The 16,611-nt window shown below is 44.4% G+C and overlaps 1 protein-coding gene across 2 annotated transcripts in view; it reads right to left on the reverse strand.

The window, feature by feature from the left end:
• Window positions 1-3,821: 3,821 nt before the first annotated feature.
• Window positions 3,822-16,611, reverse strand: part of LOC306931022 (proteasome activator complex subunit 4A-like) — a 16,062-nt gene continuing 3,272 nt past the window's right edge. The window contains exons 2-5 of one of the 2 annotated variants that reach the window (XM_079512191.1): window positions 13,269-13,409; window positions 12,094-12,210; window positions 10,642-10,698; window positions 3,822-4,273 (exon numbers count right to left, since the gene is read on the reverse strand). In XM_079512191.1, the coding sequence (XP_079368317.1) occupies window positions 3,856-4,273; window positions 10,642-10,698; window positions 12,094-12,210; window positions 13,269-13,409 (733 nt within the window). In that variant the 3' untranslated portion in view covers window positions 3,822-3,855. The remainder of the gene's footprint in view (window positions 4,274-10,641; window positions 10,699-12,093; window positions 12,211-13,268; window positions 13,410-16,611) is intronic. The other variant, XM_079512192.1, reaches the window with a different exon arrangement.

The raw sequence follows: 16,611 nt of genomic DNA on the forward strand, positions 1-16,611 counted from the left end.
TGCATGTCCAGACAGTGCTATAAAAGTGTCATCCAGTCCACTCCAGACACTGTATGACCCTACAGTAGCTCAGAGGAGGGTATACATGTGGCATCCAGTCCACTCCAGACACTGTATGACCCTACAGTAGCTCAGAGGAGGGTATACATGTGGCATCCAGTCCACTCCAGACACTGTGTGACCCTACAGTAGCTCAGAGGAGGGTATACATGTGGCATCCAGTCCAGACAGTGGTATAAACATGTCGTCCAGATACTGTGTGGTGACCCTACAGTAGCCCAGAGGAGGGTATACATGTGGCATCCAGTCCAGACAGTGGTATAAACATGTCGTCCAGATACTGTGTGGTGACCCTACAGTAGCTCAGAGGATGCGGAGGTTAAAGTTGTTCAGTGCCACCTCTGCGTCGCGAGGGACTCTGCTTCGTGCCAGCAGCTCTGACTCACTGCACGCGGCCAGCAGAGGAAGAGCGTTCTCTCTCTCTCTCTCTCTCTCTCTCTCTCTCTCTCTCTCTCTCTCTCTCTCTCTCTCTCTCTCTCTCTCTCTCTCTCTCTCTCTCTCTCTCTCTCTCTCGATGTTTCCTGACTGTGTCCAATGACCCTGTCTCTAGTGGACCTCTGAGAATACAGTATTGTTGTACTCTTTCATCTGAACAATAAACCCAAACCACCGTGAGAGGGACCGTCCAATAAAAACCTCCAGTACAATAACCGACCACCATGGGGACTGTCTCGTGATTTAAAAAAAAGAAGCCTGGGAACACAGTGCTCAGTCGGTGCCCCCTTTTATTCCACCAAAATAACTTTGGTTCTAGAACAGTGGTTCCCAAAGTGGGGTCCGGGGACCCCTAGGGGTCCTTGAGGCAGAGGGTCCCCAGCTAAATTATAGTTTAGCTGCCAAATGGACCCTTATGGGCAGGTAACTCTGAGAGTGTACAAATGGACCCTAAATGGTCCATTTGGTTCCATTTGTACACTCTCAGAGTTAAATTAACATTGATTTTACAATATAAATTGGGGGTCCCAGAGATAGAAATGTAGCCTAATGCATGTCAAACTGGGGGTCCTTGAAACGGGTTGAGAATTACTGCTAGATCCGTAAAAATCTTCTCTAATGGGGGTCCCTGGCATATCTTTTCAAATGGGGGTCCGCGGGCTGATTAGTGTCAATTTGGGGGGCCCTTGACATGAAAAAGTTTGGGTCCAGTGATCTAGAACGTTCTAGAGATTCTTGGAACCTTTTCAGTGCATTTTTCATGAATTCAAAACATTTTTTTTTTTGTCCTCTAAAGTAAGTAGTAGTGAAAATAGACGAGCTACAAAGCTCACAACGCTCCATTTGTTTACATCGCATCTGCAGCTTAGTAGTAGTAGTAGTAGTAGTAGTAGTAGTAGTAGTAGTAGTAGCAACACAGACACTTTGGTTCTCAGTTCACAGCATGAAAAAAAACAAGTAGTTTTTGTTTTGCTATCTGTTCTGTCTGTCTGTCTGTCTGTCTGTCTGTCTGTCTGTCTGTCTGTCTGTCTGTCTGTCTGTCTGTCTGTCTGTCTGTCTGTCTGTCTGTCTGTCTGTCTGTCTGACTGACTGACTGACTGACTGACTGACTGTGTTGTCTTGCCTGCCTGCCTGCCTGTCCTTGTCTGTCTGTCTGTCTGTGTACGTCCGTGTGACTCACTTCCATGATGACGGACACCTGGTTTATATCTGCTGGTACGATTCACACAACAAAGAGCGAGAGAGAGAGAGAGTGAGAGAGAGAGAGAGAGAGAGAGAGAGAGCTGGAATAATGCATCATGTTGGGTTAGTACGTACGTGTAAAGCCCTAACCACACCAAAGGGTCAAGACGGTTTTAGCGTGGTCCCAGTGGTGTGATGTGTCCTGTTGCACGTTGACCCACGTCGTCCCAGTGATTCAACTGGTTGAATTCAACGGGCCAAACCACACCAAAGGGTCTCCATGCAACTCCTCACAACCGTTTGGACCCTTTGGTGTGGTTAGGGCTTAGGAGAACCGTTCTCATACTAAGTGCTACTTTTTCTCACTCACGTTTTAACACTTTTGTGTTGCTTTTATAACGTATAAATATTTGCATATACAGGCCTTCAATACCGTGACCAACGTGTAGGAGAAGAACCACACGTTGGGTTGTTTTAGGCTGAGGATATTTAGAAGCACAATAATACACTGGATATTACCCTGAAATTGGTGTTTATAAAAAAACATGTCTCGTGTAAACTATCCCAGATTAACTCACACGCCCCAGACCGTGAAACCAAATTAAGACCAAACCAAATAAATAGAGTTGGTATTTAAATTAAATTAGCCTTGTACTGTTCTGGGCATTTCAGGACAGTTTTCTGTTCACACAATGATGAAGATTTATTTATAATTTAAAATAAAATGAAGATACAGGGAGAAGCCTGTCCCATATAAGGCCTCAATCATTAAACAAACAAAAAAGAAAAAGATTGTGCAGCTTGCATGCAAATTATATATTGACAATACTGACAAACAAACAAACAAAAAAAATGTGTTGAAAATGCAATAGCGGTCGCGGCAAAAGTGGAACGATACAGGAATTGAAGTTAGAAATAAATGCTCTAAACAAACATTAACGTCCTAGACTTGGCTGGCAAACGATTTACGTCATAACTGGCTGCCATTATGATGTCATCTTCAAAAGCCATGTTTTAGAGGGGTCAGCGCTCCTCAAAAACAAAAAGAGGGGCGTGGCCCAGCCTGTGTGGTTTCTGGTCTAGAGGGGCGTGGACCAGCCTGTGTGGTTTCTGGTCTAGAGGGGCGTGGCCTAGAGGGGCGTGGCCCAGCCTGTGGTTTCTGGTCTAGAGGGGCGTGGCCTAGCCTGTGTGGTTTCTGGTCTAGAGGGGCGTGGACCAGCCTGTGTGGTTTCTGGTCTGGAGGGGCGTGGCCTAGAGGGGCGTGGCCCAGCCTGTGGTTTCTGGTCTAGAGGGGCGTGGCCTAGAGGGGCGTGGCCCAGCCTGTGTGGTTTCTGGCCTAGAGGGGCGTGGCCCAGCCTGTGTGGTTTCTGGTCTAGAGGGGCGTGGCCCAGCCTGTGTGGTTTCTGGTCTAGAGGGGCGTGGCCTAGATGGGCGTGGCCCAGCCTGTGTGGTTTCTGGTCTAGAGGAGCGTGGCCCAGCCTGTGTGGTTTCTGGTCTAGAGGGGCGTGGCCCAGCCTGTGTGGTTTCTGGTCTAGAGGGGCGTGGCCTAGAGGGGCGTGGCCCAGCCTGTGTGGTTTCTGGTCTAGAGGGGCGTGGACCAGTCTGTGTGGTTTCTGCTCTAGAGGGGTGCCAGCCAGTAAAGGCCTATAGTCTGGATTTTCGGTGGTAAGGTGACCACCGCTCCGGTGGTGAGGTGACCACCGCTCCGGTGGTGAGGTGACCACCGCTCCGGTGGTGAGGTGACCACCGCTCCGGTGGTGAGCTGACCACCGCTCCGGTGGTGAGGTGACCACCGCTCCGGTGGTGAGGTGACCACCGCTCCGGTGGTGAGGTGACCACCGGAGCTGTAATAATGTGGAGTGGTGGTGAGTCAAAACAGAGAGAAGGGCTCTGGGGCGAGCGGTGGTTTGCTCTTCACCGCGGCTCCGTGACGTCATGTTGTAGTTGCGGTGGTCACCTCACCACCGATAGATCAGACTATGAATAACGCTTAACTAAAGGTGGCGGTGTGATCCTCTATTGGTTCACCGATCGTTTGCGCAGTGGGGCTAACTACCAATAATCATCATTTTTCTTGGGGACCCCCCCCCCCTCCTTATCCCCTGGAACCCTAACCCTCCCTCAAAGACCCCCACCCAGGCCGTTCCCCATCCATCCATCCATCCATCCGTCCGTCCCTCAGTAAGGGGAGTACTGCTCGTCGGACCCCTCGTCGTCCGCCCCGTACATTTGGGCCAGGGTCCTGAAGCGTGGCCCCCAGTCCTGGAGGAAGTCGTAGTCCTGGTTGGAGGCCGTTGACGACGAGGAGCCGTCCAGCGAGCTGAGCGTCCCGGCCAGGGACTCGGGCGGCCCCTCGTAGCCGTAGATGTGCAGCGTGTCGTAGGGAACGCCGCTGTCGCGGTCGCGGTCCGCCTCGTCCTTCTTGGTCTCGATCATCACGGCCATGTCGCCGCCGGGCGGCGGCAGCAGCAGGAGCGAGGAGGGGTGGGGCTTCTGGACCATGGCGTAGAGGGCGGGGTGGTGGGGGGCAGGGGGAAGGTCGTGGCACAGCATGGAGCCGTCGTGGCGGGCCGACGTCAGGATGGAGACGTCGTAACTGTGGGCCGAGAGAGAGACTTATTAATGTCCGTAAGAACGACTGACATAGAAACATAGCCTTTTCAGAAAACTGTCGGAAGACATTTATAGAATCGTTCCCAGGTCAAAATGGGTTAATTCGTTAAAACGGTAATTCAAATTTTACGATATTTTTAGGGGGCAAGTGGCCATGACCTGAGGGCAAGTAGAACATGTCCTGTACCAAATGGAGCTGGAAGGAAAACCAGTCTCTCCAGAAAGCTTGTCAACAACATACTGAACATACATAAAACCAGTCTCTCCAGAAAGCTTGTCAACAACATACTGAAGCACAAAGTGCTCTAAAACATCCTGGTAGATGGCTGTGTGTGTTGACTCCAGGGTGAAGTTTTCACTGTCAGTGGACCAACCACGTATTAGGTCAACACAACCACCTATTAGGATGTTTTCACTGTCAGTGGACCAACCACGTATTAGGTCAACACAACCACCTATTAGGATGTTTTCACTGTCAGTGGACCAACCACGTATTAGGTCAACACAACCACCTATTAGGATGTTTTCACTGTCAGTGGACCAACCACGTATTAGGTCAACACAACCACCTATTAGGATGTTTTCACTGTCAGTGGACCAACCACGTATTAGGTCAACACAACCACCTATTAGGATGTTTTCACTGTCAGTGGACCAACCACGTATTAGGTCAACACAACCACCTATTAGGATGTTTTCACTGTCAGTGGACCAACCACGTATTAGGTCAACACAACCACCTATTAGGATGTTTTCACTGTCAGTGGACCAACCACGTATTAGGTCAACACAACCACCTATTAGGATGTTTTCACTGTCAGTGGACCAACCACGTATTAGGTCAACAAACACAACCACCTATTAGGATGTTTTCACTGTCAGTGGACCAACCACATATTAGGTCAACACAACCACCTATTAGGATGTTTTCACTGTCAGTGGACCAACCACATATTAGGTCAACACAACCACCTATTAGGATGTTTTCACTGTCAGTGGACCAACCACGTATTAGGTCAACAAACACAACCACCTATTAGGATGTTTTCACTGTCAGTGGACCAACCACGTATTAGGTCAACAAACACAACCACCTATTAGGATGTTTTCATTGTCAGTGGACCAACCACGTATTAGGTCAACACAACCACCTATTAGGATGTTTTCACTGTCAGTGGACCAACCACGTATTAGGTCAACACAACCACCTATTAGGATGTTTTCACTGTCAGTGGACCAACCACGTATTAGGTCAACAAACACAACCACCTATTAGGATGTTTTCACTGTCAGTGGACCAACCACGTATTAGGTCAACACAACCACCTATTAGGATGTTTTCACTGTCAGTGGACCAACCACGTATTAGGTCAACACAACCACCTATTAGGATGTTTTCACTGTCAGTGGACCAACCACGTATTAGGTCAACACAACCACCTATTAGGATGTTTTCACTGTCAGTGGACCAACCACGTATTAGGTCAACACAACCACCTATTAGGATGTTTTCACTGTCAGTGGACCAACCACGTATTAGGTCAACACAACCACCTATTAGGATGTTTTCACTGTCAGTGGACCAACCACGTATTAGGTCAACACAACCACCTATTAGGATGTTTTCACTGTCAGTGGACCAACCACGTATTAGGTCAACACAACCACCTATTAGGATGTTTTCACTGTCAGTGGACCAACCACGTATTAGGTCAACAAACACAACCACCTATTAGGATGTTTTCATTGTCAGTGGACCAACCACGTATTAGGTCAACACAACCACCTATTAGGATGTTTTCACTGTCAGTGGACCAACCACGTATTAGGTCAACAAACACAACCACCTATTAGGATGTTTTTACAGCACTGTGTGCTTCCGTATGTTGACAAGCTTTATGGATATTCTGATTCACTTTTCCAGCAGCACTTGGCACCTGCCCACAGAGTCAAAACTACTAGGAATTGGTGTGCTGACCATGGTATTACTGTGCTTAACTGACCAGCCAACTGGCCTGACCTGAACCCCACAGAGAATCTAGGTTGTATTGTGAAGAGGAAGGTGTGAGACACTAGATTCAACAATATAAATTGGGCGGGAACCCCTTTTGGTGTTAGCATTATGTTATGCTTTAGCTATTGAAAAATAGCAGATCTACAAGCTCGTAGCGCGCCACCGAGTGGCGCGCTACGAGCTTGTAGGTCTGCTATTTTTGAAAAATCGAAACATAGCTTTTTCAGAAAACTGTCAGGATGTAGAAGACATTTTTAGAACCTGATCTCAGGTCAAAATGGGTTAAAGCTGCTATCAAATGAATGTGGGCTTCCATAACACCTCAACAGTGCCACTACGCCCCATAACCCCCATTGATGAAATAATTTGTTTCAAAGTAGCCCAGACCACATATTGAGTGCATAAAGTAACATAGTTTTCAGATGCTCAACATTTCTGTAGTATAAATGTTTTTTTTCAAAAAATATTATTTTGAAAGGATGTTTTTATTTTCATGAGCTGTATGCCATAATCAAGATTAAAACAAAAAAAAAGGTTTTAAATATTTCACTTTATGCGCAATGAATCTAGAATATATGAAAGTTTAACTTTTTGAATTATATTATATGGAAGAAAATGAACTTTTCCACGATATTTTTGTAATACCTGTATAGCGGATATAGATATAGCCAAAATGATTCCCCGGGCATAGGCGTCATTATTTTAGGGCCTAACCATAAACTCGCAACTAACGATACATTTTGACCGTATTAATGCCAGGAACGTGGAATTCCGTATATTTCTCCATCGCCCGCCTGTTCCAGAACGTAAAGATCTGTCTTTCTTTAACGTCATTTAATCCGGTAATTAAAAACAATATATATATTTTTTTACTCACATTTTAACACCTTGATTGCTTTAAATTGATTGATCAAACGATAAGCCCTGCTTAATACGACATCCCCGCTATTTGTTGTATGTGTCTAAATCGCCATATTTTAATAATTAAAAAGAAACTCTGTCTCTGCCGCGGAGCAGGGGGAGAGAGCTTCATGTTATGATGTCGAAACCGGAAATCGACACATTCGCTGGGCTGCTAGGGCTTCTGGGAAATTGAGTCCAATGCAAGTGAACGGGGGTTTTGTCTGACTACAACCGCCTCACACCACCCGACATGTTGCGTAGCAAGATGGCGGGTGGTGCGATTGGAAGTAAACACACGGCGCAAGCTATCTTCGGCGGATTTTCGCCGATCAAAAGCCCAGATACTTCAGCGTATGATCTAAAGGTAATAAAACAATCTCGGCAGCGTATAATATTTGATTAAAATGCACGCATTTGACTGGCACTGGCCTCACGATCCCACGGCCACTATGTACATTTGAATAATCCCATTGCTGCTAGGGCTATAGGCTATGTGGTAGTTGTATGTAGATATAGTCTACTTTGCCAGCCCATAGAGCCCCATTGTGAACCCGGACATGTTGAGGACACCAAGGTTATAAATGTTGAGTATGGGTCCCCAGCATGTAGAAACTGCTGGATGCTAACTTGCATATGTTGAGCAATTTTCATAATTGCCATAATATGTGTTAATATACCATTAACCTATAGAAGGCAAACTGTTCACAATTTCATCATGCTTTATGTAGCATGTGACATGTCAAACTAGGGAGTTTCCATGATGCTGAATCCATTCCAAACATTAGTTTAGCAAAAGAACACTCTGACTCATTGGGCTAAAAACGGCCATTGACGTCATCACAAGTGGGCATGGCTGTTTTTAGCCCAATGAGTGTTTTTTTTAAAAACTAATGCTTGGAATGGATTCAGCATCATGAAATCCCCCTAGTTCGACACATCACATGCTACATAAAGCATGATGACATTTTGAATATTTTGCCTTCTATAGGTTGTTAATGGTATGGTCACATATTATCAGGGCTGCACACAACGTTTTTGGTCTAGTACTCAGAGGAGCACCTGGAGGAGTTACTTGGTGCTCCCAAAATGCAGCGACCCGTCTCGCCGGATGGATAAAAGAGGGATGCATGAATAACTTATAGCAAAACGATATTTATTGTTTGAGTGGGGAGTCAATGGAGGCCTATTGCAACTGGATGAGTGGGGAGTCAATGGACTCCAACTCTAGATTCATCCCATTATTAAAATAATCTAGAGTTGCAAATTGCCTCTAGGTCCATGTGTGGTCCAGCCCTATGGAATGCATATTCTAATAAATAAAAACAACTTAATACTTCCTAAGGATAATATGAGCATCAAAGCAATATTTAGATACTTTTCTTAATTTTTTATTTAAATAACCGATCTACTAGCTCACAACGTGTTGCGGAGGCGACACATTGTGAGCTTGCAGATCAGCTATTTTTTTTTAACATGCAACACATGGTACGGCGAAGCATACGTCAGGCTTCCCTTTTGTTTTTAGCCGAGGCGACGTACAGTCAGACACACATGGCTCCTCGGTGCAAAAATAAACGGTGTACACTACCCAACTTTACGATAATAAGGGACAGTATGTCGGGACACGGTGTTGATAAGCTTCATGTTGTGCAGCAGCAGTGCCAGTCCGCAATGCTTTGCACTCTTCCCACTCCACTACGTCGGAACTAAAACCTGAAAAAGGTGGCCGGTGCCTAGGCTGTGAGAGACGGCATCGCACACAAGCAAGTTGAAGCAACCATGCTGCTCCAGCACCCGGAAAACAAACACAAGCACAGCGGCGAATGGGAAGAGTGCAAAGCATCCAGCAGCATTTACACCGGGGGGACTACAGTAGTTTGCTATCTGAAACGGAGAAGCCCAACCATTTGTCAGTAGTAAACTCCTGTCAACCGCCCTCCTCCCAGCAGCAAGCAGCATGGAATCCTCCCTCGTTTGAGTAAGGACGTGCTGTGATTGGCCACAATTGTGCAAGACGTGCTGTGATTGGCCAGTAGCCACTTTGAGTGGCAGTCGGTGGTAAATGCTCTCGCCACAGAATGTACTAGTATTCTGGCCATAATAATCATTCTGGGTGCCCCGCCCCCAGCTGTTGGTACGCAGAAGCGCTTCCCGGCGCTCGATTGACAGCGTGGAATGAATTTTGACGACGCATGCACACCGCCTGTGCGCAGGTCTGCACATTATGCCAATTATGAAAATTGCTCAACATATGCAAGTTAGCATCTGGCAGTTTCTACATGCTGGGGACCCATACTCAACATTTCTAACATAAAACCTTGGTGTACTCAACATGTCCGGGTTCACATTCTGGCAAGTGGACTAATATGTGACCTGTTCCACTAAATTCAGTATATCGCCAAATGCACAAGTAAACTTGTATGCATTATCTTACATTGATTAGATTAATTCATAAAGAAGCAATGAGCAACTTCTGACTGCTAGGCTGCAGGTATAGGCGAATATGTGGAGCGGTGCCCTGTAGGCAATCAATGTTGAGGCATTTGTGTGTCTGACATTTGCATTAACATGCTTTCTACTGTATGTCCTCACGTGTAATCTATCTTTATGCTACTCTATTATGAGGCACCACATCTACAAGTTGTTTTTCCAATAAGTTTTCATCAAGGTGGAAAGAGTGGAGGGAAGAATACACCCTAATCTGCACTAGTTCTGCGCCAACATATCATTACATCTTTGAAAATGTTCCACCTCTGAAATGAAATGCAACATTGTTGCAACACTGAAATGAGAATTTCATTATTTTCTGATTTTAAACACCAAATGTTTTAACTGGGACAGGAAAATGGAAATTGACAGGAGAGTGAGACAGGAAGGATGACATGCAGAACTCCAGGTCAGGTGAGGAACCCACGACACATTTTACCAAAGATCATGACATTTCTGTGATGCGTTTCTAACCAACCAACGGTGTCAGAGTCAGTCACATATCGTATAAATATAGATATGCTAATATTTATAGTCTTGTGGCTTATTGGGAAAATCGCTTGGTGAATTTAAAATAGATTAAACAAAATAAAACCAACCAACCAACCAACCAACCAACATACTGTGCTGAAGATAAGGTGAATCTGATATGGCTGAGAATGAGATGAGGGGATTGAGGGGGGGAGGGGGGGGGGGGGTATAAAGTCTGTTAGCTGCAGTGCGACAGTCTCCAATATGAGTGAAATGTTAACATTGATATGGTACTGATATCTCTAGTTGATATGGTACTGATATCTCTAGTACTGTCACATCAGGACAAGCTGCGTGGGGGAGGGGGGGGGGGTCCAGTGTGCTCTCGTTTACACATGCAACATATTCATAAAACAAGTACCTCAAAAAAGTGATGAATTCAAAAATAAAAACACAAAGAGAAATATTTTTCTTACCACCTCTGAACCAATTTTAGCATTACGAGTTTAGAGGAAGAATGAGCCCGTGGAGAACTGAATGTGAAAGGAGACAAAGGCATAAAGAACACATTCAGCTGGCTACAAATCGCCAATCGCTATAAACATAATAAACAGTATACACATTTATTAACCCATTTTGACCTGGGAACGATTCTACGTTTTCTGAAAAAGCTATGTTTCTATGTCAGTCGTTCTTCGATTTTTTTCAAAAATAGCAGACCTACAAGCTCGTAGCGCGCCACTCGGTGGCGCGCTATGAGCTTGTAGATCTGCTATTTTTCAATAGCTAAAGCATAACATAATGCTAACACCAAAAGGGGTTCCCGCCCAAAATGGGTTAATCATCATTTTTCAGCATTTTGTAGTCAGGCTGAATACTGGTCATACATCATAACCAGATGGTTATAGTATTACTTGAACTGGCAGCTTGCTTTCCTCAGGTGTAAATTAATGGTGATGCACTATAGCAACTACTGTACATTAATGGTGATGCACTATAGCAACTACTGTACATTAATGGTGATGCACTATAGCAACTACTGTACAAGGCATTGTTGTGAGAAACACACAATGTTCCCATAGCACCATAAAAGAGCACCTCGCACTGCTTGCTGGAAGAATGGGATAGGGGGTTGTTCAAACTGGCACATATGGGTGGGGGGTGAAGGCATTTAAAATTAAATATTGCCCTAAAAGACTGCAGTATTACAGGTACTGTAATATGTAAATGTAAGCACAAATGTGGGACCCTAACAAATATTGCTATTCTGACCCATTTAGGCCCGACGTTGAAATAAAAAAAACGTTCGCTCTGAAGGAATATATACCTATTCAAAGATTTGTGCCGCATTTTTTTTTAAATTCAAAAATAGCAGACCTACAAGTTCATGGCGCGCCACTCGGTGGCGCGCCATGAGCTTGTAGATCTGCTATTTTTCAATAGCTAAAGTATAACAATGCTTGAAACACCAAAAGGGGTTCCCGCCAAGAATGGGCTAATATCCTACCAAACACTATAAAGAATGGGCTAATATCCTACCAAACACTATAAAGAATGGGCTAATATCCTACCAAACACTATAAAGAATGGGCTAATATCACCAAACACTATAACTAAAGTAAAATTGTGGATACATGATGAACCACTTGAACCCTCTATACTTGATAAACTGATACTTAGTTAAGTCTGCCTGTTTTCCCAATCTAAACTCTACGGCGGAAATAGCTGATCTACAAACCTCACAGCGTGTTGTTGCATTGTGAGATTGTAGATTAGCTATGTTCTGGGAATGTTCCCCCCAATTTCTCAAGTGGTTAAGAAGAATTAAACGTTAGTTTTGCATTCAATGCTGCCTCCAGGTACAACATGTCTGTAAGATTCAGTAAGAGTAGACCATAAAAGCAGGTTGAAAGCATCCAGGGACCTACTTGGGAAACCAGTTGAGTCCCAGATGCTCGGTCTTGGAGTAAAGGATCCTGTCCTGTAGCTCATATAGAGGTCTCCACGGCAACTCCAAGTCCTCCCTCGAGAGAAGTTCTTTCTTCCTAATAGATAGATCCGATTGAGAGAATTTGAGACACACAAAACATGACATTCACAACAACAACAAAAAATCACACACGTGTGAAGTGAGGGGCGTTCTTATCATCATACATCATCACATTCCGGCCAGTCACAATTTGCGTCCTCACCTTCGTCTTCAATGTTTGTGATTGATTGATTGAAATATGTATTAACAGTTTGCAGAATTACAGTACATTTCAAGCACAAACTCAATACAAAGACTGTTAACTGTGAGTGGACGGCCCAATTAAGCATTACACTTGTTTACATTTAGAGACGTACAAATAAACACTTCTATATAGTCAAAGAACAGAACAGGAATTCATCATAAAGGAGTTAAAAAGGGAAAAGAAACATATACAGTGAGGGGAAAAGGGGGTGGGCGGTGGGGGGATTCAGATTTTACGGAGGCCAGTTTCGAATTGTTCAACACTCAAAGCTGGCCATTCATTGTCAATGGCGTTCAATGTGTGTGTGTGTGTGTGTGTGTGTGTGTGTGTGTGTGTGTGTGTGTGTGTGTGCAAACTGCACAAACCCTCAACGCTGGACATAGGATGGGGCTCCATCCTATTTTTGAGGATGCCCCTCAAAAATAATTATGAGGATGGCAGCCAACTGGCAGTGGAAAATGTAGGGCCTTGGTTTTCAAAAGTCGTTTGATTCTTGAAAAGATTAACATCATCACACTGTAAGTTTCCTCTTTTAACCCATTTTGGGGCGGGAACCCCTTTTGGTGTTAGCATTATGTTATGCTTTAGCTATTGAAAAATAGCAGATCTACAAGCTCATAGCGCGCCACCGAGTGGCGCGCTACAAGCTTGTAGGTCTGCTATTTTTGAAAAATCGAAGAACGACTGACATAGAAACATAGCTTTTTCAGAAAACCGTCAGGATGTAGAAGACATTTTTAGAATCTGATCTCAGGTCAAAATGGGTTAAAGTAATACTTATAAAGGGAAATCGGCTGTGTGCTGTGCTATGCTGTGTGTAGGTTTGCTGAGCAATAGTGAGTAGAGCTTTAAAATCGGCCAAATCATACTTCAGGAGGTTGATAAGAAGACGGGCCAGGCCCTGCATCATGCTGATCTCCAGTTTGGGCATCGTCACCAGCTCATATAGCAGCTTGATGAACAGCACATGGTCTTCTTTGCTGAACTTCCGTCCATACAAGCGCATGTACCTAAAGAAGAAGTACAGATTTAGCAAGGGGGCGACTGTGGCTCAGGAGGTAGAGCAGGTCGTCCAATGATCCATGGGTCGGCGGTTCGAATCCCGGCTCCTCCTGTCTACATGTCGAAGTGTCCTTGGGCAAGACACTGAACCCCAAATTGCTCCCGATGTGCTGGTTCGTACCTTGCATGGCTTCCACCGCAATCGGTGTATGAATGGGTGAATGTAATGCACAATCTATGTAAAGCGCCTTGGATAAAGGCGCTATATAAATGCACCATTTACCAAATGCACCATTTATAGTATACATGTTATTTTGGACAGTGAAATGCTGAAGACTTCCATTTGTACTACCTACAGCAATGATGAGAAATGTCCTCCTGTTGTTATAATACATGCAAAACATGGGAGGGATAATCATGACCGAATAGGACCATGTTTACATTTGACTGAAAAGATGTAACATTACATTATTCAACTACACATGGCATTGGCCTATTTGGAAAAAAAGACATTGTCAGATGTTAAAAAGTTGACTATTCAGACAGCAGAGAAATCTGGTTTGTTTATCAAATATGATCTTAAAATTGACTGTCCACACTGACATCATTGCAAGTGATCAGATCGGATTTGTGTATTAACCCACTCTGGGCGGGAACCCCTGTTGGTGTTTTAACCATTATTTAAAAATGTAGCAGTTGAAAAATAGAAGAGCTACAAGCTTATAGCGCGCCACCGAGTGGAGCGCTACGAGCTTGTAGGTCTGCTATTTTTTAAAATTCGTGAAAATGTGGCGCAAATCTTTGAATATATATTCTTTCAGAGCGAACGTTTTTAACTCAACTCTTTGCTTCTGAGGGGTTCCTGGAATAAAATATTTTCAGATGGGGGTCGGTGGCCAATTAAAAATATCATTTTTGTGGTCCTTGACATGAAATATTGAGCACCACTGATATAGAAACAGGTATTTAACATAGGTATTTCAGAAAATGTCAGAATTTAGAAGTATTTTATTTTTATTTTTTTACGTCAGGCCTAAATGAGTTAAAGTAGCACGTCTACCAGCAGACAAACAGTGATACCATCATCACCATACACCCAGGGATACGTCACCATACACCCAGGGATACGTCACCATACACCCAGGGATACGTCACCATACACCCAGGGATACGTCACCATACACCCAGGGATACGTCACCATACACCCAGGGATACGTCACCATACACCCAGGGATACGTCACCATACACCCAGGGATACGTCACCATACACCCAGGGATACGTCAGGCTTCAATGTCCGAGTGTCCAGACTGAGAAACATTATTTAGAAATCCTATTTGATTTCAAACCACCTAGGAATCAATGTGATCAAATCTGATTCTCAAAAAGACTTTCCCCATGTTCAGACTTTAACCCATTCTGGGCGGGAACCGCTTTTGGTGTTTTAACTAAGCATTATGTTATACTTTAGCTATTGAAAAATAGCAGATCTACAAGCTCATAGCGCGCCACCGAGTGGCGCGCTACGAGCTTGTAGGTCTGCTATTTTTGAAAAATCGTGAAAATGCGGCACAAATCTTTGAATATATATTCTTTCAGAAGACTTTATTTTTATTTCGAAGTCAGGCCTAAATGGGTTAATCTGATTCAAATCTGGATGTCAAAAAAATGGGGTTGTGCTGCCAGTCTGAACCGCCTTAGAATTGTGGTTTCTCTAGTGAAAAGCCATAGGCTAATACCAGCAGTCATAATCTGGGTCATCCCCAGAGCAGACTCTCCATCTCTCGGAGCCGGCAGTGACTCCCAATTGGACAGAGATATCTGCCAGCAACAGTTACAGGACTGGGACTGATTAAAAAAAATAATAATAATCAACATTGGTTATATGAGATATCCCATTTGGAATATTTGCCGCCCAATGATATATATATATATATATTTATATTTTAAGTACCAATTTAATTCCAACACAAATGAAGATTGGCCAAAATACAATTACCGGTACACAAAAATCAACAAAGTTTGGCACGTGTTCTCCAAATGACTTGAATAGTTCATTTATGTGTTCCACATCTCAGAAAAGTGAGATTATGGCACTAAACACATAAACGCATGCGATTAATTTGAAATGCTAAATGTGTTCATGAAAAAAGTCCGGTGTGAACTGAGCGGTGCAGGTGGGGTGCAGTTAGTTATCCCATTTTGGGCGGGAACCCCTTTTGGTATTAGCATTGTGTTATGCTTTAGCTATTGAAAAATAGCAGATCTACAAGCTCATAGCGCACCACCGAGTGGCGCGCTATGAGCTTGTAGATCTGCTATTTTTGAAAAATCGAAGAACCACTGACATAGAAACATAGCTTTTTCAGAAAACTGTCAGGATGTAGAAGATATTTTTAGAATCTGATCTCAGGTCAAAATGGCTTAAACTACTCAGTGTGAATGGCCCTTTAGGCTGCTCAACAGTAGATGACCCCAATATGACCCCAATCAGCTGCAGGGGTCAATGGGTCGTACTACAGACATACACTCATTGGAGCGGTTTGGCACCGCTCAAAAATTACATCACTAAAGTGAACTGCAAAGAAATGCAGGTTTTATTTTGAAGTGTCATGACCAATGGTGTTTTTTGCGACAACACCAGCCACGTGTTCTCCCAATAGACTCTTCTTTCCTAAATGGAAAGGTCTCCCTCCAACTGTGACACACACGCACACACACATGGAACAGCCCCTCCCTCCCCCTCACTCACAGTTTGTGACCGTGTCAACACGCGCACAGTGACAGCACAGAGCCTGTGCCAACGGTTTCGATTGAGAAATGAGAAATACGAGACGTGTCCCGCCACCTGCTGTCGTATAAACAGGCAGTGGCTGAGATAACCTGGCTGCAGCACGCAACACATGATTACTGTCCGTCACTTCCTGAATACGCAGGTCTGGGTCGATTATGAATCCCACCAACGTTCTAGGGTAGACCCGCCTCACCATGTGTCTGATTGGCTCCCGGGAAGGCATAGTTTTACTGAGGTTAATAGGTCGTTCGGGTTAGCCTTAGGGGGGTGCATACTTAGTTTGGACTAGTCATTGGTTAGACATGGGTTAAGGTTAGGTTTAGGTGTGCTGCCTGGGGGGGCATACTTAGTTTAGACTAGTCATTGGTTAAGGTTAGGTTTAGGTGTGCTGCCCCGTGACAGGTTAGGTTTAGGGT

Source organism: Electrona antarctica (genome assembly GCF_951216825.1).
Source record: "Electrona antarctica genome assembly, chromosome: 10".
NCBI lineage: Eukaryota > Metazoa > Chordata > Actinopteri > Myctophiformes > Myctophidae > Electrona > Electrona antarctica.